This window comes from Equus quagga, chromosome 2 (assembly GCF_021613505.1).
Source record: "Equus quagga isolate Etosha38 chromosome 2, UCLA_HA_Equagga_1.0, whole genome shotgun sequence".
Lineage (NCBI taxonomy): Eukaryota > Metazoa > Chordata > Mammalia > Perissodactyla > Equidae > Equus > Equus quagga.
In genome coordinates, this window is record NC_060268.1 from 66,619,149 (window position 1) to 66,646,304 (window position 27,156).

Below are 27,156 nucleotides of genomic sequence, written 5' to 3' on the forward strand. Positions count from 1 at the left end.
CCTCCCCCCCGGCCCCAATGTGCACTCAGACATTTGTAGTGGTTTAGAGTAAAGAACAATGTGAAGTTAGATTGTCTAGAAGCAGATCTGCTGCTTGCTTGCTGTATATCCATAAGGAGCTGCCTAGGGGTAGGCCTCCATTCCTCATCAGCAAAATTAAGACAATATGCCTCTTTGCATGGCCACTTGGAAGATGGCATGCAATAATGGGCTTAAAGCCCGTAGCAAGGTGCGTGGCACACAGTAGGTGCTCAGTTGGGGTTAGTTCCCCTCCCCCCTCCCCTCCCAGGCCTTGGCATTGCCCTTCTTTCCAGGAGACTCCTCAAACACGGCCCCAGGGGGCTTTACCTGCCCTAGGCCCTGAGGAGAACCCCAAGCCCAGGGCCTCAGGACAGGGCATCAGGGGCAGGCAGGGGAGCGAAGACCCAGAGAGGTTAGTGACTCACCTGGGAGACAGGACTTCAACTGTAATTCTGGGAGCATCACCCAGCCTCCCGGGTCTCTGTCCACTTACCAGGCCTTGTTATCACATCTTTACAGAGAGAGTAGGAAGGCTGTGGTCCTTGTGAGGGCGATGAAATATTCAAATAGAAAAGGGAAGATTTATTATATCGATCTCCTTGGAAGGGCTCGCAGGGACCATGAGCTTTAATTATCAGCTCGGAGTCCCAGTGGAGCAATGCCAAGTGATTGTCTGTGGAGGACTGGATTTATGGCCAGGTCTGCCCCTTAGTCACTCTCCTTCTTGTGTGTCTTCTTCCCCCACCCTGTCCCCAGCCCACCCAGTCTGGGAAAGCTGACAAAGACGCTGCCAAGACCCAAGTGTACGCAACAGTCGTTCGGAAGAGCAGCTTCATCCCCCGCTATGTCGGTTGCAACCACACAGCTCTGGAGGTGCTGGGCTTGGGGCCCTCAGGATGTGGTGGGGCGGGAAGGGACCAAGCTTGGAGAGGCCCCTAGGCCCTGCCCTTGACCGCTTCTGGCTGGCCTGACAGTGTGGGGCAGGAGTATGAGAGGAAGAAATCAAGAAGGGAGAAAGCAACCAGGCCTTTCAAGAATAGTGGGAGCAGTTTGTGAAGAACAAGCTCTGGGACAGATGGTGGGGATGATGTGGACGGAGATGAAGATACGATGCCTACCCAACCTTTTCCAGGACGTTCCAGGCACATTGTCTTGCCCTAACCTTGCCCTCCCTCGCTCTGCTCCTCACACACCATGCAGGGACTGCTACTGGACGGGAGGTTCCCGAAGCCTTCTGTCTGTCTGAATCTCACGGAGGGAGGAAAAGCCCCCTCCTTGGCCCACATTCCCTGGCTGTTTTCTCTCCTGTTCTGTCTACTCCTGGAGTAGTAACCCCTGACCTTGGGTATACATTCCCCAAGTGAGAGTTTTAGGGCCTCCCCACCCTTCCTTGAGTTCTGTTTCTGAAGAGGTTTGGCTGGTCTTCCAGGTAGGTGTTCATACATTCATTCAGCATCTGTTTAAAGAACCTCTTCCGTTTGCCAGGCCAGGGCCAGGCCTAGCTTGGGCATAGCTTCCACACATGCCTCCTCCCCGAGCCCCTGCCGTTACCTTCTAACCCTGGGCCTTTCAGCAGCCTCAGGAGGACCAGTGATGCTCCAGGAAGATGTGGTCCAGGAACCTGGGCCCTCTGCATTTCCCCAGCCTTCAAACTGCCCAGGGGTGACAGACTCTAATCCAGCCATGGCCTGAATATGATCAGGGCACAGCCGGGAGGCCCAAGCTCTGGGCTTCCCTGCCCCAACATGGCTGATCTGACCTGCCCCATAGCACTGTGAGCTGGCAGGACAAGAAGTGTTCGTTAGTCCCATTTCACAGCTGGAGACACTGAGACCCAAGCGGAGTCTGGTATGGCAGCCTAGAGCTCCTGACCCACATCTCTGCATCCCCACAGCCACCCCTTGGATGCCAGCATGTGTCAGACCTGCAAGTGCCCTCTGCTCCCATCTCCCCACTCTCTTCTATCATGTTCTTTCCTGAGGATGGCCAGCAGCTTGCTGTCTCTCTCTCTCTGTCTCTCTGCCTGCCCCCCCACCCCCGACACACACACACAGCAAGGAAGAGTGACAAAAGCTTGACTTTGCTGTCCCCAGGTCATACCCCACAGGGAGGAGGCCATACCCACAACACCTAGGCAAAACCTTGGCCTGCAGGGGGGCCCACTGTGGATTTGCCCACCTCCCTTCCCAACCCTCTGACTCATCCCATAGCATCTGGGCCCCTCAGCCTTCCAGCCCCCAGCTGCTCCCCTGCCCTGGCACAGATGTCTTCCCTGTCTGTGCCTGATGGCACAGCGGGAGAAGAAATTGCTCTCTTCCTCCCCAGGCTGTCATGAGTAGGTGTGCTTGGGCAGCTGTCTCATTCACACCTGACCATTCAGTACAGAAGAGTTGTAAATTAGTTCCCCCTACTCCCAGACTGCCCCTCAGCCCTTATACCTTTTGGAGTCCCTGTGAGCAATAGGGTTTGACAGTGTTCCAGTGAAATCCCTCAAGGCCAGATCCCCACCCCCATCCAAAGATTGAAATGCCACCATCAGAGACTCAGTCCTTTGACTTTGGTGAGGGGTTTCAATCTCTAGAGCCCCCAGTGACAGCTGAAAGGCCCAACTATTTTAAGCCCCAATCAGCTCACACCTGTGTGGAGTTAGCTGGCAACCAGCTGAGATGGGTCCTGGCAGAGGGGCTTAGGGGAGGGTACTGAGGGGGAGGAGAAAAGGGAGAGGGATCCAGGACAAGCTACTACTCGCAGGTCTTCTCCTCCTATTGAAGGTCAGAGCTAGAAGGTCCAGGGAGAGTAGGGTCCAACCCCTCAGTGTACAAGTTGGGAAACTGAGCCCCAGAATGGAGCAGCGACTGGCTACGGTGACAGTGACCCAACTGGAGTAGACCTGGCAAGGGCCTCTTCCCGTCCTGAGGGCTGCCTCCAGCGTGCCCCTCAGCCGTGTCCAGAGTCCCTTCCCCTTCCTGCTTTTCTTCCCATCAGCACCACATAATTAGGATCCCAGCCATCCTCCAAGACCAGCTCAACCCGCCCCTCCCCAAGGCCACTGACTGTCTCCTCCTGCTTCCCCGCCCAGGTCTCTGGGGTTCTCTGTCTCTCACTCATAAACACAGTCAACTTGTCCCTCCTCTTCTCTCCTCTTTTCTTCTTCATAAACACAGCACTCATTTATCCCACAAACATATATTGAGCTCCTACTCTTTGCCAGTTTTTTGCTAAAAGCTGGGAATACCACAGTGAATGAGATGGACATGGTCCCTGCCCCTGGGGACAAATGGTTTGAGTCAAATGGACAGAAAATAAACAAGAAAGAAATTAGATTAAACACAAACTATGATGGTGCTATAGAAGAGGCAATCCAGGGGCTGAAGGAGTAGTCAGAGAAGGCCTCTCAGAGGTGGTGACATTTAAGCTCTAAAGGAAGAGAAGGAGCCAGCTACTGAGTAAGTGAGGGCAGGAGTGGGGAGTCTAGGCAGAGGGATTAGCTTGTGCAAAGACCCTGAGGCAGAAACAAGTGGGGCATGTTGGAGGAGGGAGAAGAAAGAGGCTGGAGCAAAAAGAGTCCTGGAAGGCTGGCAGGAGATGTGGGCCGAGGGGCAATGGCTATCATGGTAAGAATTATGGAATTCATTCCAAGCGTGGTGAGGTGGGAGGTGCTCATTGCATGGCCTCAAGCAGGGGAATGACGTGACTCAATTCATTTTTAAGAAGGCAGTTTTTGCCACTGGGTATCAGATTGCCTAGGAATGGAGATGGGTTTGGGGCAGGAGTAGAAACAGGAGCCAGTGAGGGGTCAGAGAAGTAAAAGGAGCCCCAGGAATCACAGCTGGAAGGAGTTGGGGTGAGGACTGAGGGGAGAATAGGAGCCCATTGGCGAGAAAGGGGTGAGGGCCAGGAGCAGGTCAGAGCTGCTTGGGACGGCAGTGGAGGTGTGTGGGCACAGAATTTGTGTCTTCTCTCCTGCCTTCCATGCCTAGCCCAGGGTCTGAAAGAGGGCAGCCTTGAGCAGAGAGAGACCCGAGTGTGGCAGGAGCAGGCGGGAGCAGGTGCAGAGGTGTGGAGGCAGGGACGAGCCCGTTGTTGGGTAGGAAGTTGTCAGGCGAGCTGCCCATGTCCCCGAGAGGGCCCAAGGCCCCCAGGGGCTCACCTGCCTCCTCTCTTCCCCAGGTCTTTCTGCGAGGAGTCAACGAACCCCTGGCCAACAACCCCAACCCCATGGTGGTCATTGCCAGGGTGGTTCCCAACTACAAGGATTTTAAGTGAGTGGGGCCCAGGTGGGTGTGGGCAAGGAGCAAGGGGAGGGCAGAGGACAAGGAGGGAGAAGGCTGTCATTGCCACCACAGGCCATGATTCCAGGAGCCATAGAAACCTGCCCATCCCAAGCCTTTCAAACCTCCCCACTGGGTCTGAGGTCCCGGGAAGCTGCCCACAGCCCCTAGACAGGGGCAGTTCAGACCTCTCCTGAGAGCAGGCTGGGAGGGGAGCCAGTGTAAGGAGGAGGAGAAGGTGTCTTCACCCCCTCCAAACCTCCCTCGCATCTCACCCCCATCACATCCACAGTTCCCCCTGCCCCACTCTAGTTCAGGGTCAAGCCTCCAACCCATGGTTGTCCCCAAAGGAGGCAGGCTAAGGGTCAACTCAGAACATCATGACCTTTAGCCCTGCCTAGGAGTCCCTTCCCTCACCATCTTGGAGGTCTCCCTGGCTCTGCCCTGGCTCATCCCCGTCCTCCCCAGACCCCTTTTGGGGCTTGGTGGATTCACATTCCTCAGGAGGGGATTCAGGCTGGTTTGGCCACTGGAGGCTGCACACTGCAGTGAGTTCCCCAGTGAACATGTGACCTCTGTGACAGCACCACCTCCTGGGGGTCAGCTGTCTGCCTCTGTCACTTCCACTGACTCTGATGGCCCAAGAGGACTCCCTGACTCATCTGTGCCACCTGTTGAGTTCTGATGACCTGTGAACCCGCCTTGCTTACAGGAGGAATGAAGATGGCTGATGTACTCACTCAGTGCACAGATGCACACACACACACACACACACACACCCTGAATCCTACCCCTGCAGCCTCCATATCCCCCAAGCCTAAACTGGGATTCCCACCCTGGGAGTGTGTCACTCTGGCAAGTCTTCCACAGGTGAGGCAGGGATGCAAGGCCCATTTTAAAGATGGGGCAGCTGAGGCCTTCTGATGTGGCCAAGGCCACAGTGAGTCATGGGGAAGGGAACCTGGGGGCTGCAGCCCATTTCCTGACCAAGACAAACTTTCCCAAGGCTTTGGGCGGCGATAAGAAGGACCAGGGCCCATCACCTGTCCAGGTGTCCAGGCCTGAACTACGTGGGCCACCGCACTCTCCTCTCTCACATCAATCCAGAGCCCACGTGGGAGCCCTTGGCTGCCAGGCTTGGGCACAGAGCCAAGTGTGCCAGACACTCGTAGCACTCCTGTGCTGACCCCTGTCTCCTTGCCTCCCCAGGGTCAATCAGGTAAACCAGGACCCGACATCCCTGGGGCTGCCCATCACCTCACTCTCTTTCCCTATCCCATCCGTGATGAACTTTGATGTTCCTCGAGTCAGCCAGAACGGGTGCCCTCAGGTATGGCTCCTTCCCTCATTCACTCCTCCTCATTCACTTCCTCATTCCCTGTCACTGGTTCGTAACTCACCCACTCCTTCAGTTATTCACTCAGTCAGTCGGCTGTTCACGTGACTGTTAAGAGTGTACTGAATCCTGCCGCATACCCAGGGCCATGCGCGTCTCTACTGGGGAGAAGCGGCCCTCAGGAACTCTCTGCCTGGAGAAGAAAGGAGCCACACATGTGAAAAGGTTAAACACTAACATAAGATAATCTTTAATCTAATAACAAACCAGGAGGGACTGTCAGAGCTGTAAAAATCAGAGGAGGGAAGACACAAAAGGACAAATACTGTATGATTCCACTGACATGTGGTACCTAGACTGGGCGAACTCAGAGACAGAAAGTGGCACAGTGGTGCTGGGGGCTGGGCAGGGGAGAATAAGGAGTTATTGTTAGGTGGATACAGATTTTCTGTTTGGGATGATGGAAAAGTTCTGGAGATGGATGGTGGTAATGGTTACACAATGTTGTGAATGTATTTAATGCTGCTGAATTGTACGCTTAAAAATGGCTAAAACGGTAAATTTTATGTTATGTATATTTTACCACAATAAAAATTTTTTTTTTAATCAGGTAAGAGGGATGTGAAGCCTGGGTGATGAACGTGGGCATCCAGTCACAGGTCTCTTGAGTTTTCAGTAGGAAGGGTTGCTGTAGGGTGATTGAGAGCAAGAGCACAGCTATGGGTGTGCAGGAGGACTGGAGAGGAGGGGAGTGTGTTTGAATATGTTGGGAAGTGTGTGCAGATCGTGGCTGGGTCCAGCGGGTAGCCAGATTAATCTCTTCCCATAGTCTGCACTTCAGTGGGAGCTTGCCCCACATGATGGTCCCAACATTTTCCTAGGCCTTGAAGAAGACACGGGTGCCTGAGAAGTCCTTCCTATTGTCTGCCCACCAGCGTTCATGTCTGGTATGGCAAATATAGAATGAGGCACCCCTTTAGAGCCCCAGCCTTCAGTTAAAGGCAAAGACATTTGAAGAAGGCTCAGACACGGACAAGAGTGATGGTGCCAGGGAGGGGTGGGATGAAGGGGGGACCCTAGGGACAGAGGCTTCAAACTCAAACCAATCCTCGGCCTGATTTCCCCAGAGTCATCTCACACATGGCCCTGCATTTGCCCAGAAAATTATGAACCAATCAGCAGGCAGTCTCAAGGGGCAGCAGGCGCTGGCTGCTTTAATGAGTGAGCCCCTCCCACCCCCAGGCCCTCTCTGGCTGCCTTTGTTGCCTAACTAGTCTGGTGGGGGAGGTGCCCCTGGCCACAGACTTACCCCCAGTGCCTCTTGCATGTGTGGACTCGACGCCAGAGGTCTAGCAATGGCAAGACACTTGTTGAAGGTCACCTGGCACCATGGCGGTTGGGCCAGGTTGAGAGCTCACTGGCAGCTGGCATAGAGGTGCCCAGGTGCCAGCAGTGAGAAGACAGGGGCAGGCTTCTGTGTCACAAGGTGGAGAGAAGGAGGGAGTGGCCAGCACCCTACCTGGAATGGGCACCAGTCAGCAGCCCTGGGCTCAGTGGGCACTGCCATCTCTTCCTGTCTCAGGCCCTATGGCCAGTCTGTATCCAAGCTCTCATGGGGCCCCTTTCCATGCTACAGACCCAGCTCTAAGGCCTGCCTCATCTTCTCTTGTCTAGACCACTACAGCAGCCTCCACTAGGTACGCCCCCATCTGTCCTGTGAGAAGTAGCCACAGAGCCCCCCACTCAGGGCTGGGCCCTTCCCCTGGACCCTTCGTCCTATCACCGACAAAGCCCTCACTGTCAGCCAGGTACACAGACCTTGTCCCCTCCAGCCACCTGGCTCACTGTTCCACATCACACAGGCTTTCTCTACCTCCACTCGATGTGGCTGTTCTGCACGCCCATACTATCCTCTCTCACCTGCCCCTCAGCCTGGAATGGCCTTCCTCCTTCTTACCTACTGCATGATCCCTCAGGTCCTCGCTTCCCCAGGTCAGAAGTCATAGCTTTCTCCCCAGACATCCCAGCTCCCAAAACCCACAACTTGCTTAGGCCTCTGCATGGATCAAAGTGTGTGTGTGTTTCGGCGTGGGAGGGAGTGGGTGTCCTATCCCCTTGGAAGAAATGAGCTCCAGAGGGGAGCAGGGGTTGGCTCTAGCTCCCCCACAGGCCGTGCAGCACCCCAGAGGCATCCAGCGTGGAGAAGCCCCCAGTCAACATTTGCTGAGTTCAGGTGAATTGAACTTCCACCCTCACAGAATATCCCTTGTCTCCTTCAACCCTCACAGCAGCCTTTCAAAGCATGGAGCATAAAACGTTTTCCCACAGGACAATGACAAAGCCAGGTCCCAGAGAGGGGAAGGGACTTGCCAAAGGCCACACAGTGAGGTTGAGGCAGACCTGGGCCCAGAGCCAAGGGTCCTAACTCCCTTGAGGCCCCACCCAGCCCCACTCAGCTACTCTTCCCAGGATGCCGCCACTACACCTGGGCAGAGCAGGCAGTGTGTGGGTGGGTGTCGGTGTGGGTATGGTGGGCCCCGGGGGAAATGGAGGAGGGCCCGTGGGCCCATGTGAGGAAGGCTGTGTTGCCAGGGAAGGCAGGTCTGCCTCAGTGGCTGGGGTTAACGGCTTTGCTGAAGATCACAGCTGAGAGTCAATCCCATTCCTTAATTCCACAGCCCGCCTTGGCCTTTCCCGTCAGCATCTGTGGACAATAGCTTCCCCTTCCCCCACATGCCCCCAGCACCTTCACCAGGGCCCTGGCATCAGGCTCTGAAGGGAGTTTAACCTTGATTCCTTGCGACCCTGCCCCCCAATCCCATACACACACAGGAGAGGCTGACCCTCCCTCCCCAATTCTAGGTCCAAAGGGATCTTTCCTGAGGGACTCATCCTGGGAAGCCATTCAGGGAAGGAACTGTCCTTACTGGGCAGGCAGACACCATTTCTTGCTTTGTAGATTCCATTTAGACACATTAATAGGCCCCAGAGAGGACAACCAGCTTCCATTAAATACTCTTCTTCCGAGGAGGGGCAAAGATAGGGCAGCAGGGGGCTGAATCCCAGGTCTTCCTTGAGTGCCGCAGTGCCTGGCAGATGGTCCAGGCTATGTGGGTGCCCCTCTGGCCCCAGGAGAATGAGATGGCTCTGAGTTGGGCATGGTTTGAGGATCAATCCTGAAAGGCCACTCCCAGGCTTGATGGCCAAGTGGCTGTCCCTAAGCTGCCACCAGAGGCTGCTCTCAGGAACACTCCCAATCAACCCAGTCACTGTCCCTGTGTTCAGGGCCCCTGGCCCCGAAGTGACTGCAGCTTATCTCCCCAGGGGCAGGGGCAGACACAGCTGAGCCTCAGTCTGGGCCTCGGAGAACAGAGCACGCACATTAGTGAGATAGGCATCAGGGCCCTGCTGCCGCAGGGGGAGTGGACCCCCACTGATGCTTTGCCATCCTGCATCAATAACTCCGGGAACTGGTGGTGCATTTGTGCTGACCTTTTCGAGTGATGACTGATTCCCACAGGGGAGCAGGAGGTGGGAACAGGAGGTGGGAGTGGCTGCCTCTGTTGCTGACAGCCCCTGGCTGGGGGCAGAGGCAAGGCAGCCCCTTGGAGAGTCTGCGCCAGTGACCCCCAGCCCCTCCCCGTGTTGGGACCGTGGTGTGACAGGCTGATGCCCCCATGTCCCATGCCCCACTCCCCACCTTCCGGCCTTTGCAGATGCTCGACCTCTCACCTGGAGTCCCTCCTCATTCCAGGCATCCTCTGCACATGCCATGCTTGGTGCCACCTCCCCATTTTTGCTTAGGCTGTTTTCCCAGCCAGAAGACCTTCCTCCCTTCAACCTGCCAAATCTTCCTTCAGAGCCTTCCTCAGGTCCTGCTTCCTCCAAGACAGCTTTTCTGATCACCCACAGGAATGTCTCATACAGCCCTTTATTGGGGTTCTGTAGTTAATGCTTTCTTATTTCATTGTTCAAATATTGCCTATGTGTGTGCCCCAGCTGCTGGCTTCATGTGCCGTCAAGTCCCCCGAATGCCCCATGAAGACCCATCATGGGCTCTGCAAGGGGCTGGGAAACCTGTGTGAGGCAGAGAGGGGCTGGGACAAGGGTAGGGGTCATGTCTAATTTGGCGTCTATGACACCACCAGCCATGGGTATGAATGCTGATGCAACTCTTAGGAAAAGTCTACCCATGATGAATCCAGTGCCTTAAAATACATGTGTCCTGTAACTCACCAATTGCATTCTGGGTACTTGTACTAAGGAAGTAATTTGATACGGAGCTGTGTGTCAAAGAACATTCAACATAGTGTAATTATAGGAAAAACGGGAAGGGAGAGACCAGGGCATGTGCACACGACAGAATATCCTGTGGCAACCAAAGTCGTGGCTAACAACTGTCCCTAGGACTCTGGATAGGCTTAGGTTCTAAGAGTAAATGAGAGGCTGGCCCGGTGGCGCAGCAGTTAGGTGCGCACTTTTCGCTTGGGCGGCCCATGGTTCACCAGTTCAGATCCCAGGTGTGGACATGGCACCGCTTGGCACACCATGCCGTGGCAGGCGTCCCACATATAAAGTAGAGGAAGATGGGCATGGATGGTAGGTCTGGGCCAGTCTTCCTCAGCGAAAAGAGGAGGATTGGCGGCAGTTAGCTCAGGGCTAATCTTCTTCTTCAGAAAAAAAAAGAGTAAATGAAAAATGCGGGATATTGGGATGACAATTATGCAAAATAGGCATAGGGAAAAAGGTGGAAAGAAATGGTCTTATGAACAGTTGTCTTTAGTGTTGGAATTTAGGTGGATTTTTTAAACCTTTCTACTTTTCCATATTTTCCAAAATTTATTCATTAAGTGTGTGTTGCTTTTATATTTGGGACAAATGTTTATGACATACATAGACACTTACACAACCAAATATCCAGCCATCCCTTGATTTGGGAGAAACGGTGGCCCCACTACCTGCTCCCACCTTCTGCTTTCAGCTGTCCAAGCCCGGGGGTCCCCCGGAGCTGCCCATGTGGAATCAGTCCTTCCTCTTCCAAGGCCGAGATGGAGCCACCACCTTCTCAGAAGACACAGCCCTTGTGCTGGAGTACTACTCCTCCACCTCAAGTAAGTGCCATCTGGTGCCACAACAGGGCAGCCATGCATCAGGACAGGTGTATGAAAGTGTTCAGCCCATCCTGCCTCTGCCTCCTGCAGGGATGGGTTAAGGGGTCCAGGTCCCAAGGCAGCCTCCCAGTGCATGCAGATAAGTGGGGAGCGCCTGGCTGGCTTCCTTGTCCAAATGGCAGCTCTAGGGCAGGGGCCAGGACGCGTGGGCCTTCTTTCCATAATAGATGCAAGCGTTTTTATTGCACCACCCCTATACACCTCTCAGTGAGGAGGGAGGGAGTGGAGCCCTCAGGGCTCACATCCGGTGGGGTGGACAGGGTTCAGAGACCAGCTGATCCACAGTCTTAGTTTCACACTGTAAGAATGAAGCCCCCAAAGGTCAGAGACAAGGGAGATCAGTATACATACCCAGACACAACTATGTTTAGAGTTGGCCTTGAACTCAGGAAGCCCTGAGGAGAGAGGAGAAGGAAGATATTTGTACAAGAAAAGGCCAGGAGGCAGGAAACAGATGGACAGTGTGGATGGGAAAACTAGATGTTGGGTACCAAAGGATGGGGCCCGGGTGGGGCCTCAGACGCTGGGATCCGGGAAGTGGGGGCTTTGGCGGGAGCCCCAGCTGGTCCTCCCCTCGCAGTGAAAGGCAGTGAGCCATGGACCCTCAGCAAGCCCCTGGGCGTCTCCGTGTTGCCGCTAAACAGCCGTTTGTACCGCAAGATGCTGACAGGGAAAGGCCTGAATGGGCTGCGTGTGGAGCGGCTCCCCATCACCGTGAGTCCCCCACCAGGGACTGGGCCCACGGCAGGTCCACCTGGTCCCAGCCGCCCCACCCCGCTCCACCTTGCCCCACCAACATGGCAAATCTGGCTTCTCCAGCAGCTTCCACCAGGGCTCCCACCAGGGAAGCTGACCACTGTCAGGTGTGAGAAGCTCTCCTGAACACCAAAAATCTAGGCTTGTGATGAAATTGCCCGAGCGACTTGGAGAGAAGCACGGGGAGGCCCTTCGGGAGGGCAGCGAGAGCTCAGGCCTTTAACCAGCTGGACCTGCCTTCAAATCCTGACTTGCCCTAGTCCTCACTATAGAAGCTGGGGCAAGTTACTTAACCTCCCTGAACCTGAGTGCCCATCTCTAAAATGGGAGCAGCTTGCCTGTACACAACCTCTCTGCATAACAAGAGAGTCAAGAGGCCAGGCTCCGGAGCCAGACTGTCTGGGTCCAAATTCCGATTCCACCCCTTACCAGCTCACATGACCATGGGAAAACTGCTTAAAGTCTCAGTGCTGCAGTTTCCTTGTCTGTAAAATGGGTTCATATTAATAGTACTTTACTCATAGGGTTGCTGTGAGATTTTTTGAGGAAATACCTGCAAAGCACACAGAACAGAATGGGTTCTCAATAAGAATTAATACGTTATAGTCATCGTTGTCTATTTCTAAGCTACCTTTTTCTCTGAAATACTTCTGGCCATGATGATGCTGTAGATCTCACAAGTGAGAGCTTCCTGACTCTGCCGGGAAGCAGGTCTGGAGGTCTGGGCAGGTCTCCGGTGGAGGTGGGAGGGTGGCATGGCAGTGGTGAGGGGCGAGCAGAGCCAGGAGACCACCTCCCGCCTCCCTCCCACTCTCCAGGCATCCCCCGCAGCAGGCACTTTCCTGGAGAATCCAGACAGTGGGTGGAATAGAGGCCGAAGCTGCCCTAGCCAGTGTGGTCCAACTGTTTCCTTCTCCCCAGGACACCTCGCTGAAAACCATGAGTGGTGAGGCCCCCACGGTGGATCTCTCCTTCCAGCTGCTTTCCTCCGAGGTAAGGCTGTGGGTCAGGGGAATTTCAGGGCCTGGCAGTCATGTGCCAGCTCCTGTAGCCCCTTAGTGGGCTCCAACCTCCTTCACAATTGCTAGTATTGTTCAGGGGCTGGGGCCAGGGGCTTCTGGGAGGAGGGGACTGCTGCTTTGGGTGAAATGTCTAAGGGTGATTTGAGGCTCCAAAAAACCAGAGAGAAAGGTGAGATTAGGAAGAGAAGAGTTGAGAGCAGAGGGCCACCCAGACCCACTCAGTCTCTAACTCAGCCCAAGCCAAGCCTGGCTCACCGGGATCAAGGTTCTACAAGGGTGAACTAGGATATCTTTTTCTGTCGCCAGGTAACAAATTCCCACAAACTTAGCAGCTTAAAACAACACCCATTCATTCGTGTGCTCACACTTCTACGGGTGGGCAGTCTGTGACAGCATAGCTGACATCAAGATGTTGGCAGGGGCACAGTTCTTTCTGGAGGTTGTGGGGAAGAGTACTCCTCCAGGCTCATATAGGGTCTTGCCAGAATTCAGTTCCCTGCAGTGGTAGGACTGAGGTCCCTGTCTCATTGCTGGCTGTCAGCTGGAGGCCTCTTTCAGCCTCTGAAACCCACCCACATTCCTTCTCCCAGTGCCCTCCTCCATCTTTAAGCCGACAGGCACGTGGGATCTCCCTCACGCTTCAAAATTCTCTGACTTCCTTCTCCGCAACAGCCAGAGAAAACTCTCTGCTTTTAGAGGGGCTCCTGTGATGAGGTCAGGCCCACTGATGACCGCCCCTTCTTAAAGTCAACTGTGCAGTATAATCACATCATCACAGGTGTGGTGGCTCATCACATTCACGGGTTGCAGATTAGAGTGTGGAATCTTGGGGGCCCATTTTTGGAATTCTGCCTACTACAGCTGGGTTGGTCCAAGTGGAAAGATAGCAGGGACTGAGCCCTGCCCCGTGGATGGGAGCTCTTCCTCTACACCTGGGCTCTGAGTCCAGATTGGACCCTGGTCATTTGGCTCCAGTGCACCTAGCAGGCACCTGCTGGAATTTTTCCACTTTGCTCTCTGTGATGCTGGGACAGGTGTGAAGCTGGGATGTGAGCAGTTTTGGACGATGAACCCAGGAAATGCCTGGAGGGGCTGATGTCTGGGTCAGCCCACTCCTGACAGCTTCCCATGCCAGGAAAAATAGCCACTAGCTCTGGAGTAATACTTGGCCCTGTGACCTTACCTGTGAAGAACACAGGGAGTTCCATGGTGTAGGGTGTGTGGGGTATATCTGGGAAAGTACCAGCCCCAAAGTGCCTCCCCACAAGGCCTCTAGTGAGTGCCTGAAACCTTCCGTTAGCAAGCCCCGATGTGGAATGTTCTGCATCGCCCTCTAGAGATTCCTCTCATTCCTGGGTGGGAGGGAGTTTGTTAGATACTCCCTGACATCCCACCCCACCCCCCAAACTAGATGTAGGACCAGGAAGGTACTGAGAGGGGAGGACACAGAAGCAGCAGAAGACCCCAAGAAAGGGGAAGCATGGTCCTTTGGAAAATGTCACAAATTTCCCAGATTGGAGCTCAACCCTCCACGGCCTCTTCTTGAGGTCTGAAGTCTGCCAGTGGCCACTGCCAACCCCTTCCTCACCTCCCCCTGCCCCCTGCCCCTTCAGTGGGGCACGTGTGTCCTGAGGACTTAAAGGAGGGTCAAATGCCCCTGGTCAGGGCACTGGGGGACCCAAGCAGGCAACAGGCAGGTGGGCAGGACACTTCCCCAGTTGCCCAGGGGCTGGGCACAAAGGTCTCGGTGATGAATTATTCACTGGAGCTGTGCTAAGTGCAGAATTAATCCCTTTCCTTCCAGCTGGCGGCCTCACTAAATTATCCCTCCAAGTCATGCGGGAAAACGCTGCCGAATTCATTTAGCTGCTGAGTGTTTTGATCTGGGCCTTGTGATTTTAGCTTCCCCTTCCCCCTAGCCCCCTCCCCCTGCAGGCGGGTAAGAAGAACATTCCGTAATGGATTTCCGAGAAGAAAGGAAAAGAAAGGGGATCAAGATTGGGTGTGTACCAGGAAAATAGTACTAGAGGAAATTCAGATTCTGCAGCCTGGAATTCATACACACACGCACTCTCACACAACTGCATTCAAATATCTGCACGCGGACAGTCACATATGCATAGATATGCACACAGCGCACGCACACCCCCTTTGCAAGGGTGTACACATTTAAAGCATACATATGTGCTCACACACATGAGCAAACTGACACCAGACATTTTCACACCTGCACTGGCACACGCAGAAGCTAAATTTCTTTTTTCTTTTTTTAAAGATTTTATTTTTCCTTTTTCTCCCCAAAGCCCCCCCAGTACATAGTTGTGCATTTTTAGTTGTGGGTCCTTCTAGTTGTGGCATGTGGGATGCCGCCTCAGCATGGCTTGATGAGCGGTGCCATGTCTGCGCCCTGGATCTGAACTGGCGAAACCCCGGGCTGCCGAAGAGGAGCGCACGATCTTAACCCCTGGGCCACAGCGCCAGCCCCAGAAGCTAAATTTCTTTGTGGCTAAACTGTTTCTTGGTGAAACTCTCTGAGAATTGGCCAATAACTGACTTGCTTTGATTCTAGAATCTCAAAGTCCAATTTGGGGCCTAAGTATGAAGTGCTAATGTGGGTAGACTCGGCATAAGGTTTTTGCAGCCATAGCACCTATCCATTCATTCTTTTATTCCATATGTATTTGATGCGGACCAGAATTTCGGCTGCCCTTGTGGATTGCAGTGAGGAGAGGGAGGGGCTGTTGACCATGGAGCCCATCTGCCTTGAATTCCCCTCATCAGGATTGGACATGGTTCTCTGCCAGCGTCTGAGCCCCTTTGGCCTCCTTCTCCCTGAGGGGTGGCAGGAGAGTGTGGAGAATTGAAGAACAAGTCAGATGGCATTGCAGCCAAGTCTAAAGGGCCCATCCCCAGCTCATCCCTCACCATCACCTTCACTGTCATACCGCCATGTCCGCCATGCAGCTACAGATGTTTATTGAGCACCTGCTATGTAGCAGATACTGTCCTGGGTTTTAGGGATCTTACGTTGAAGAAGACAGAAAAGGCCGTGTCTTCATAAGCCTGCGTTCTTAAAGAGCAAGGAGTGTGGACCAGACAATGAACAGATCAATTTATGAGCAGACGTCAGCTCCTGAAAAGAGGCCTGATGAAACCCAAACAAGGTGACAAGCTGTTGAGACTTGAGCTGGTATCCGAGTAAGGTTGTGAGCCAGGCCGCCGTAACATCCATCTCATTGTTCCACCTAAGGCGTTGTCTGCTAATTCATGGTGGACAGTACCTGGCCTTCATCTCTGCAGTCCAGCCAGGCGGACCTGGGCCCAGAACCATGGCTTCTTCCACTGTTTATTTATTTATTAAAAAAATTATTTTTTTGAGGAAGATTAACCCTGAGCTAACTGCTGCTAATCCTCCTCTTTTTCACTGAGGAAGACTGGCCCTGAGCTCACATCCGTGCCCGTCTTCCTCTACTTTATATGTGGGACACCTACCACAGCATGGCTTGCCAAGTGGTGCCATGTCCACATCCGGGATCTGAACCAGCGAACCCCTGGCTGCCAAGTGGAACATGCGCACTTAACCGCTGCGCCACTGGGCTGGCCCCTCTTCTGCTGTTTAAATCAAACACTGCTGAAAGCTCCAGGAGCCACTGCCTGAAGACTGGCCATGTTAGAGTCCTGTGGACATGCCAGCTGCAGGGCGGGCTTGTGATAATGGGCCTTTCAGGGGCCCCATCCACGTGGCTAACAACTCCATCTTAGGAGCAACTTCTTGTACACGGTCAGACATGCTACAAAGAGGAAATACTTCAGAAGAAATGAATAAGCATATCCTGTTTGAGTACCTCCCACTTGAGGACACAACCTCTTTCCCATGCGCCTCCAGGTCCGGGAAGTTTGGGCACAGGCCATTCTGGCTAATTGACATTTTCGTGAACAGGCTCCCCACACCCACCACTTCCACATCATCCCTTCTCAGAGCTCTGGGAACAAGAGCACTGTAGAGTTTCCCGATAGGCAGAGACTGCAGAGGTGTTTCTCAACAGCCCACCCTGGATAGGACTCTCCTGATAACATCCGCCATGGGCAGTCATCCTGGCCTCTCCTTTTCTTGCCACGACAGAGAGCTCACTACCTCCTAGAAACAGCCCATCCCCTGGCTCAGTGGCTACAACCAATAGAAACACTCACCCCAGAGCCCACCCTGTCCCAGGCTCCTGGCTCTGCCCTCTGGGGCTGCAGTGCAACCCCAACAAGCCTCCTGTTCTGGTTCTGGGGACACGGGCACCCAGTCAGCTATCCAGCACGCTATCTCAGTGAACAGCGAGAACAGGTGGCTTCCTAGGTCAGGTCATTGTGCTGGAAGCTAGTTCTGTTAGTGCTGGGTTAAGCTTTTTCCCTCTAGTGGGATTCTCTATGAGCACCTGCTGCTTGGAGTGACCTGCCTTAAGCTGGAGTTGTGTGTGTAGATTAAGACATGTATAACTACACATAGATATACAAAAACTAGAAAAACACCTGCATATACACAGAAAACTTCTCTTTATTGCACATTCAGTGGGGGTTGGTCTTGGAGGTCCATTAGGCTCTAAGAGTCCATGAGCCTATGGCTGCTCCATCTGTACCTACTTGAATCAACCTTTGGTCTCCTCCATCCCCACTCTGATGTTGGCCTCTTCTCTTTGAAGAGTATAGCCGGATCCCCTGGGAGTCTATGCTTCTCCGGGCTACACAGCCTGCCTTTTTTAATGCACTGGTTTCCAGATCCTGCAGCATCTGGGTGCTCTCCAGCTTGCAGACAGTCTCTTTTAAGTGAGGCCCACAACTGACCAGCTTTCCTAGGCTGACCCATGTGGATTGGAGCCTGGCATGTACACAGGAGGTGCTCATTGTGTCAGCCCCTGCCTCCTTGCCTGGAAATGTGCTCCTGTGAGGTGGGACAAGTCCATGCAGTCATCTGGGTGTTTAGCAACATGTCCCCTCTTGGGGCTGGGATTTTGGACCTACTCTTGCCCGGGTAGGGCACCAAGACACCAGGTGGAGGTAGGGCCTCTCAAATGGTGGCCACCCCCTCCTCTGCCCACAGCCCTAAGAGATGCTGGGAGGACTTGAAACCCACTGGCTTCCTCAGATTTTGGCACAGGGAGGGTGCATTTGAGGAGAGGAGGACGTGGCACCTGCTGCCACCCACTGAGGGAAGGGGCGGTTCCCACAGTCCCATCAGACCCTCCTCTGTCCCTGTTCCCCTCATAGGGAGGGGCAGGGCGGGTCTTCATTGCCATGCAAAGGGCTGCTCTGGTATTTTTATTCAAACTAGTTACAAAGCTCTCCCTGGAGACCAGCCCAGAGTGGGGACAAGTGGCTGTTTAGTAAATGTGGAGGGGAGGACAGGGAACAGGCAGAATCATGCTGGTTTTTGATGAATTCTTATGGACTTTTTTTGAAAGCCACACATGACAGCACTGGGCTAGTCTTCAGAGAAGCCCCAACACAAAGCTGCCCCTATTTCCTCACCAAGCAAAGCTGCCTGGAAGACCCAGTGTCCAGGACAGCACTGCAGCCTCTCTGGCTTGTTCTGTCATCTGGAAGGTTCTGTCACCACCCCCAAGACTCCAGTTCTGAAGACACTACCATAAGGATGATGATGGATCCAGAGAAAGAGACCCTTTCTCATCCTACAACCTCACAAGATCCCTGCCTGTCTCCACTCCCCAAGCCCCCTACCCTCCCTGCCTCTCACTCTCCCAGGCCGGAAGGCAGGAGACAGAGGGTCAGGCCTATCCCTGCCCAGCTCACAGGTACACTTTCCCCTACCTGCTCAGATTCTAGGCCCGATTCAGAGATCTTCCTGTGTAACCAGAGGAAGCTGGGGACAGGTGGGTGAGAGGTGAGAGCCTGTGCTTTTCCAGGGCCAGCCTGGCCATCAGCTCACAGATGCTCAGTGTTGGGACAGTGCTTGCCATTGCACCATAAGAGGCACTTGCCTGCTTTTCACAATGCCTGAATCTCTCCCAGTAGTCCTCCATGGCTACAGGACAAATATTGCTCCCCCCATAGTCTCTTGGTTATCATGTAACTCCCCCCTTGCTCCCCACCTCAGGGAGGTAGTTTGACACTCCCTCCAACACATAGGGTTCTACAGACTCGACTTGTTCACTTCTCATAACAGGGAGCTCATTACCTCAAAGGAAGCCCTTTCCAGCCTCTGTCAGCTCCCTTGTAAACCCCTTCCTCCTGCCTTTTTTAATTTCCCTCCAGGCCCTGTCTTTCCTTCCTGAAGAAAGAAACAGCAGGCTCCAGAGAGTCAGCTCCCATGCCCACTTCAGCCCTGCTGATGTTTGCAGACTTATGTCCTCTCCAGCCTAACCGGCTCTCCTTCCTCTGACTGCTCTTTGTCACACTGGGTTTCTGCTTCTCATTATCCTGGTTGTCTCCTCTTGACAGTACTCCTCTTAAAGTGTCCCCCAAAACTGTGGAGCTGGATCAGCATTGGTGGGTAGAATAGGACCATCACCCCCTTTCTCCAAACACATTCCCCCCTTTGGTGCAGCCAAAGCCTACCATTTGCTTTATTTTTTCACTAACCAAGCTCATAGGATCCATTTAGAGCCTGGTTAGTCCCGTCTGACATGTGAGCCGTTGTCAGGCGCACATCTTCACCTTGAACCTCTGCTGCTCTACTTTGAACGTAGGCAGGGTTTCACTTCCCTAGGATATTTTATCTTCTTCTCAGCCCATTGTCTGGGCTTGAGATCATTGTAGACCCTGATTTTATCATGCATCACGTTCACGGTCCCACCTCCAGCCCCACCCCACGCTCCGGGTCATCTGTGGGTGTGGTCGGTTCACTCTCAGTGCTGCAGCGTACGCTAACAAGTGTGCATCCTTAGATCTGGGTTTGAATCCTGGATCTTCCACTTGATCTTAGCCACCCTGAGTTTCACTTTCCTCATACCTAGAAGGGGTTGTGACCCCCCCCATCAGCCAGGAATGTAGTGACAATTGAATGAGGGAGCATGTGTAAGTGCCCAGCCCAGTGTTTTGCAGACACCCCGTAAAGAGAGCACTTAGTATTGTTCACCTAAGTTGCTGACAAACATGCTGAACTCATCAGGGATGAGGCCAGGGCTCCTGGGGGAGGGGGGACAATGAAGCCCTGCTAATCTATCACTCCACGCCCACCCCTCATGACAGCCGCTCCACCAGATTCACATCCATAAGGACATCAGGAGGCCTTGTCAAGCGCTGAAGATAAACGTCAGCAGCACCACATTTGGTCTCACAGCAATTTTTCAGAGAATGAAGAAATGGAGAAGAGACAGACAATCATCTCTCCAGAGGCCAAGACTTGCTGAAGTCCCCTGTATATCCTACCCTGAGCTGGGGACTGTGGAGGAGATGGAGAAAGAGAAGATTTGTTTCCTGGCCTGTGAGCTCTCAGGCCAGGGTGGGCAAGACTGGACCAAGAGCCATACTGCAGGCTCCTCCCAAATGCCTCACCAACCATAGGACCATGTGTTGCCTTGAGAATGTGAGCCTATGACTCCCAGCCACAGATGGACTGGGTCAGGACCCAGGGATGGCTAAGGAAACTGGATGTTTGGGCCCTCTCCTGGCCTGCTCTGCTCTCTGCATGAGCCCGATGCATAATTGGTGGATGGAAGGAGTGGGGGGGGGGGGGGGGGGGGGGGGGGGGGGGGGGGGGCGAGGAAGAGATAGAGACAGGGTAAAAGCTTCCAGACCAAACTTCTCATAAAATAGGGCCTGCTCTTGGGTTTCTCCCCATCTCAAAGCCAGACTACCATAGCCTAGACCTCCTTCAGCCAAACCAGATACACCCCTGGTCCAACCAAGGTCATTCAGGCATGAATTCATTAACCATTTGTTAGATCTCTAACCTGTAGCAAGCAATAAAGCACCCCAACAGATCATCACTGCCCATCTTGCTAAGGGTTCTAGTTGAGGTTGGTGCATTGAGCATACCAAGTTCAGCAGAAGAGTCACAGAGAAGCATGGTTTGAGCTCTACCACAAAGGGTGGCTTGAAATTGGCAAGGCAAGGGTGCTTCAGGCAGAGGGACAACAAGTACAGGGCCATGGAGGCATGACAGTGTCTGAAGCACATGGGACATATGGAGGCTGTTGTGGGCAGGGAGACTGGAGAGTTAGATGGGGCCTAGACTGTGGAGTTCCTGGATCCCAAGATACAGGGTTTAGATTTTGTCATAAAGTGATGGGAAGCTAAGAAAGGTCTTTGAGTAGCAATAGGGTGTGATCTGACTTATATGTTAGAAAGGTTCCTCTAGATGTGAATAAAGGGAACCCAAGGAGAAAGATTAAATGCAGAAAGACCAGTTTCAGGCTAACAAGAGTGAGCCCACAGCCTATCCACTGAGCCATAGGCAGGACTCTAATTCTAAAGTCCCTGCCAGAATTTTAAAAAATCCTTATCACTGGCTCCCCTCCTCTGACCACACAACTTGCTTTTATATTAACCCTCTGACACCATTTTCTGGATTAACACTCAGGCCCTTCTAGGCTGGCAGACAGACTCAGAGCTTCAAACCCCACCCCAGCTGCAAGACTGTGTGGCATCCTTGAATGAGGCTTGCAATATGCAAGGGAGGCAGCAAGCCTTCTTGGAGGGGCCAGTGTCTGAGCCTTGCCTTCAGCTGAAGAGATAAGAACCTACAACTGTGGCCACAGGAAATGACAAAGCAGTGACTGATCAGGGAGCCGCTGCACAGGGCTTATTATGGCGCTTGCCAGCGGGCGAGACACCCTTATCAGGGAGAAAATTGCATCAGGCCTCCTGAATTACTAGCGATTGGAAGCAGATTTCTTGGGACGCACTTTGTTAGATACCTAATGAGTGGGATACAGGCAGGCAGAGCCCAAAGCCGGCGGGGCAGAGGGACAAATGTCTTTGTTAAACAGAATTTGCCAGTTTCCGCTCCCGGCTCCCTGGGGAGGGTTCAGGGCCAGCTAATTGAATTAAGAGCATGTGCGCTTCAGCGAGAAGACTCAGGGCGGGGTGAGAGGCGGGCAGGCCGGAAGGCGGGCATTTTCAGCACCAAGGACAGCAGCTGCAACCCAGCCAGTCTGTAATTGCCGGGGCAGGCTGGAACTGTTGCATTTTGCATGATCAGGGATGTAGGGCATGAAATGAGTAGGAGGGAGGCAGAAGATGTTAGGGGTGGAGGGGGAAACAAGTGACCCAAGAAGCCTCGAGCCTGTGATGCTATTGGCCTGGTCTGTCTCAACAGACCATCCTCCACGGGCAACAGTGAGGGCTGAGAAGCATGAGGAAGAGGTGCCTTCTCCCCACTATGACATTCGTGGTGTGAGGCAGCTGCAGCAGCACAAGTAGCAGTGGGTTGGGCTCTGAGTCTCAGCCAGTGCGTGGCTGCGCATCACTTTGAGCTTTCAAAGTAGGTCTCCAATTACAGCCCTAATGAAGCAAGACGTGCTGCAGCCACGGAGCCACAGAGTGAGGGGCCACTTGTCAGCCCCAAGCTGCCTCAGCAGGCAGGACAGGGCCTGCCAAATAGAAAAGCAAATAAGCAGGTTTGTGAAGTGAGCCAGCAGTCCCCATCCCCACCTAGAGGAAAGAGGGAGAGCAAAGCAAGGCTGAGCCTGAATAGAGGGAAGTTAATCTCCAAGGCTCCACCCTCTTCCCATCCCCATATTAGCATTGTCCCCCACCCCATCCGCCACCCTGACCCGCCCTAACCCACCCTGATCTCCTGCAGCCTGGCCCCTCCCTCTAGTCTCAGACAAGCTCCCTTCCCAGAAGAGCAAGGAAAGGAGGGCACAATCCCCTCCCCAAACATGGGCAGATTGAAGCTGAGGAGTCTGGAGAGGCAATGTTGGCCCTAGAGAAAGGGAACTATTAGGAGGAATTTAGGCACTGTGTGAGGCACTGAGGTCCTCCTGGCGCCCCTCACCTCACATGACATGAGCAGCTGCCTCTGGACTTCCCTATGGGGCCTGTATTATGTGGAGGTCCAGGTTTTTCTGTAAAAGTCACCCACACACCTTGCCTCCAACCCCCAGGCCAGGATGGATCCTGGCAAAGTTGATTGGGGCAGGGGATTGGAAATGTGGGCAGGAGACCTGCAGTGGTAGGGGATGGGATGTGGGAGGTACTGGCATGAAGCACCTATGGGAGCAAATACAGGCCAGGGCCAGCCATGGATTGGGCAGAGCAGAGCAGAGCCACTGAGTCTGGTCAGGGCTAGAGGAAGAGCAGCTGGGCGTCAGGAGGAGGTGGTGTGGGCAGAATAGAATGAAGTCCATAGATACTCTGCCTTTCCTTCCCTCCCTCTCGGGACAACTCCCTGCCCACCGGAGACTGACAGGGTGAAGGCACTGGTCTGGACTTAGGGATCAGTCTCATTTTTATTTTATCTTTGTGATGAAATTAAGTGAATTATACTTAATAAATTTCAGAATGCACATAGAAGTACCTGGTGCATGCCTATCTCTGATCAGAGCCCAGTAAATGTCAGCTCCGGGTCACTGAGCTGACCCAGCTGGTGCTGTGGCCACACTGGGTAGATGTCAGAGAGACAGGCTATGGGGGAGGGGACTCCCTCAGCAATGTGTCCCTGCTTTCAGAACTGATGGGGGCACCTCTGGGGACCTCTCCTTTGATTTCATTACTTCTACTTCCTCCCTTAACTGGATTAGATGGCAGTCTATGAAATCCAGGGCATTGAAATTGGCTTTCTGCCTGGAAATGAAGAGAAATGTCATTACAGGTCCTGAATCAGCATCTCACCCCAGCACCAGGGACCACCTGGTCAATGGGGAGTTGGTCTTTGCCTTGCCCTGGCTAGTTGCTTTTTATTTCATTCTCTCCTCTATTCATTCACCCACCCATCCATCCAGTATGCATTCTGTAGTTCTCCTTCTGTAGCCAATCTGGTATTCAGCCATTCTGAACAGGAGACAGATGTGGTGCCTTTTCCTATCTAAACCACACAGACAACCAAAAAATCCAAAACCATTTGACTTAGATGCTACACAGAGGTACCTGGCATGTTCAGTGGGGAGCCTCCAAATGAATCTTGCCCTCCATAAACCATAGCTACTGAGAGGAGCAGGTGAAAGAGACAGCCGGGCCTAATACCCAGGGACAAAACAGGCCTGGAAGTGTTGGTTATGGAGTGCAATAGGTGTCAAAGTCAGCCTCAGGGTCACCCAATACTTCACTCTTCCCATTACAAGAATCTTCATATAGCTGCTTTCTCTCTGTAATTATCTATCCTTGTACCCATTTGATGGAGGGGAAATGAGGCCCAGACTGGCCTGGATGCCTCTGTATTTGTATGACTGTCCCTTACTCTACTGACACAAGCCCAAAAAGGCTTCATGTTAATGAATTTCTGCACACCAAATCTTATTTTAAAAGGGCATAAAGCAATCATTATTTGAAGCATCCCAGTAGTAAAGTGAAGGGTCCTTGTCCCTATTCATCTGGTTCATATGTGTGGGTTTTCATATAGAGTATCCACTTAAGGAGAAGCCCGCCTGTATTCATTCTCACTCTGTTCGGGGTCAGATATCCAGGCACCTCTAACCCTGAGCACATCTGTCCTGGTTGGCACTGTGCCCATTGTTCTATTTGCTTCTAGCACAACACTCTAGGTGGTGGCATTTTTGTCTGCTGTGTGGCCAAGACAGAATTCCAACAGCTGATGTAGGGTGGAAGTGAGTCGCCCTTGAGGTCCCTACAAACCCTGAGACTGCATGATTCTTTGACAATGGGCACGTTAGAGCTAACCATGAATTTCCATCAGCTTTAAAGTAACTTCTCCCCAAAGGAGCATAGACACGTCTCTAAGCCCAAGGAACTTAAAGTTTTATCAGAGAAACAAAAAGAGCAAATAAGCCTGGAATTAGAGAACAGTATGAGAGCAGAGAAAGCCTTCTCTTGGGCTGGAAGAACTCAGAAAAGCTTCGAGCAAGTGTGGGTGGAGGCCATCAAGGCTTCCTGTAGGGGCTGGTATTTGAGCGGGGTTGAATCCTAGACAAGCAGAGATGAGAGAGATAGTCATGCCAGGGAGGAAGAGGAGAACAGGAAAAAGAACATGGAAGGAGCAAGAGGCCCATCAGAGTAGAGAGAGAAGAGACTCTGTTTAACAGGTGTTGAGATGAGAAGATGACAGAGGAGATGGAATGGAAAATAAGTCTACACAGCAAAGGGTGTCAAAGGAGTGTAGGCATTTCAGAAGCTGTTGGTACTGCATCATGGGTGGGAGTCGTTGATGGCGTGATTTATTTATTCTTTCAACCACGTTTATTGAGCACCTACAGTGAGGATAACTGGGATAAACTGGACACTGGGGATAAACAAGATCCCTGCTTACATGTAACTTACATCCTAGTGTGGGGATGGGAGGAGGGAGGCAGACAGTAAACAAACACGTTTTATGAAAGTTAATTTTCTGGTAGAGTAAGTACTTTAAATACATTAAAATGGGATAATGTGACTAGAGAGTATATTGGAGGAGAGGTTACTTTGGATAGGATGGGTCTCTACCTCAAAGGGCAAGGCCCCTCTCAGAAGATCACATCTAGGCTGTGACCTGAATGGTGAGAGAGGATAGCCGTGTAAAGACCCATGAGGCTCTCTGGGTAGAGAGAACAGCAGATGCAAAGGCCCTGAGGCAGGAAAGAGCTTGGCTTGTTAGAGGAATGGCAAGGACAGTGTGGTTAGGGCCCAGTGAGCAAGGGGGCAGGTGATAGGAGGTAGACAGTGGCCAGACATGCAGGGCCTCCTGAGCCATGGGGACGAGAGGCCTGAGGGGTGTAGAAGGTACCCTTATGATAGAGAAGTGCAGAGAAACTTCTGTATACCTTCTCTTTCAGAGGCCTGAAAACTTCTTGACACCAAAGAACAGCAAGACTCTGCCCATCCTGGACCCCAAGATCTTAGATGAGAAGCTGGGTACCATCCGCGAGTCCTGGTCCAAGGCCACAGTGAGCTCCATAATGGACTCCAGCACATCCACCTCTCAGGAAGCGGAGGAAGAGCCTGAGGTGCTCAGGATGTCCCGGGAACCGGTGAGTGTCTCCTCAGGGCTGGGAAGACCAGTGATGGAGGCTGTGGTGAAGGGGTTTGACTGCCCCCTGGGGCCTGGTTCACTCCTCAGGGGGCAATAGACCTCCCCTTTAGTCACACTCTGTATGTGAGTTACCCCAAAGCTAAACTGGTGGAAGGTGTGGATTCTTCAGTTTACAGAGTTTCTTCACCTTTTGAATGGGATTCCCATTTGATTTCTTTCAAAACAAACCCCTACAACACTTGTAAGACTGAGTCCCATTTTCTCAAGTCATCAGCTCAGCACTTCCTCAGGGGCGTGTCTACTGGGTAATGGGAAGCCCCCCAAGAGATTAAACTTCTCAAAGAGGAAATTGGCGCTCAAAGAAAAGAGGCCACCATCTTTGGTCACAGAGTCTGTGTCCTTGATCATGAGAGCTGGTGTGGCTTCCTGTTGCCAGTTGATAAGATGTGGGAAACGGTGGGTGAAGGTGGCTGAGGTGGTGTCTTAATTTGGTGAGGGTTCAGTACCGAGTCCTAGCCCTGTGATGCAGAGAGCTAAAGAAGAGGTCACCAAAAAGACAGTACAGGCCAAGTCCCACCCCAGTGACCTTGGGTGAATTTATATGTGGCTTCCTCCCTTCGTCCACAGCGGATCCCATGGGGAACGCTGCTCCGGAAGATCCTCAGAAAAGGCCCCAGCCAAGGCCACTGGCCTCTAGGGAAACCCTGGACTTCCTCCTCTCAGGACCTGCCCCTCTCCACTGACAGCCTCCGCATCTTCCCCTGGCACTTCTGCACCTTTCTGGAACACGTCCCATTGGACGAATAAGAAGGGCTGCTGTCTGCTGGGTGTGCCCAGGATGCTCCCACATGGAGCGCCCCTGCTCTCCCTGGAGCTGGGCCCTCCCGAGGTGCCAGAGCATTCCTGGGCCCCCTTCTACACTCACTCCCCTCACCTCTGCCCCTTGGGAAAGCAGCTCTCAGGCCTAACTTGCCAGCTCAGCCATCAGGCTGAACACAAAGATTTAGACTTGTCTCTGAAGACTCTGGGCAGCATAAATAAACCAATACCTTCAGTTAGTCTTGATCTTCTCTTAAGGATTAAACCATAAGAGGCGGGACTAGATTGCAGTCTGAGAAGTCAAGGTCAGCCATGAGGAAGAACTGTTTTTGAGCAAGAGGTTGAGTAATCATTGTGAGTGCCAGAGGGGAGGAGGAGAAACAAGTATCCCAAGGGCACTAGGATTCTGGGAGGCTGAGTGTGAACAAGGGGCTCAGGGCTGCCCCATACCCACAGGCTGTTGGAGATGTTGTGAGTTGGGTCTAACTCAATCATGCCCTCTCTGAACGCCATCTGCAGCACTCCCGTGCTGGGAGAGGGCTCCCTGGTCCCTCTACCATCCCCCTTGTTGGGCGCCTGGCAAGGCCACAAGCACTGGCTGCTCTCCCTGGTTTGCTGTTGGGTTAGATGCACTCAGCCAGCACCATCCAACCCTTGAGTTAAGAGCACACTGGCTTCCATGTCTCTG

General features: G+C 53.0%; 1 protein-coding gene across 1 annotated transcript in view; it reads left to right on the forward strand.

Annotated features, from left to right (window-relative positions):
- The window catches only part of LOC124235149 (coiled-coil domain-containing protein 33-like), a 105,260-nt gene that overhangs the window by 41,777 nt on the left and 36,327 nt on the right, over window positions 1–27,156 (forward strand). The window contains exons 6-12 of the mRNA XM_046652758.1: window positions 778–894; window positions 4,192–4,283; window positions 5,502–5,622; window positions 10,610–10,739; window positions 11,380–11,513; window positions 12,477–12,548; window positions 25,453–25,647. Coding sequence (XP_046508714.1) covers window positions 778–894; window positions 4,192–4,283; window positions 5,502–5,622; window positions 10,610–10,739; window positions 11,380–11,513; window positions 12,477–12,548; window positions 25,453–25,647 — 861 coding nt within the window. The remainder of the gene's footprint in view (window positions 1–777; window positions 895–4,191; window positions 4,284–5,501; window positions 5,623–10,609; window positions 10,740–11,379; window positions 11,514–12,476; window positions 12,549–25,452; window positions 25,648–27,156) is intronic.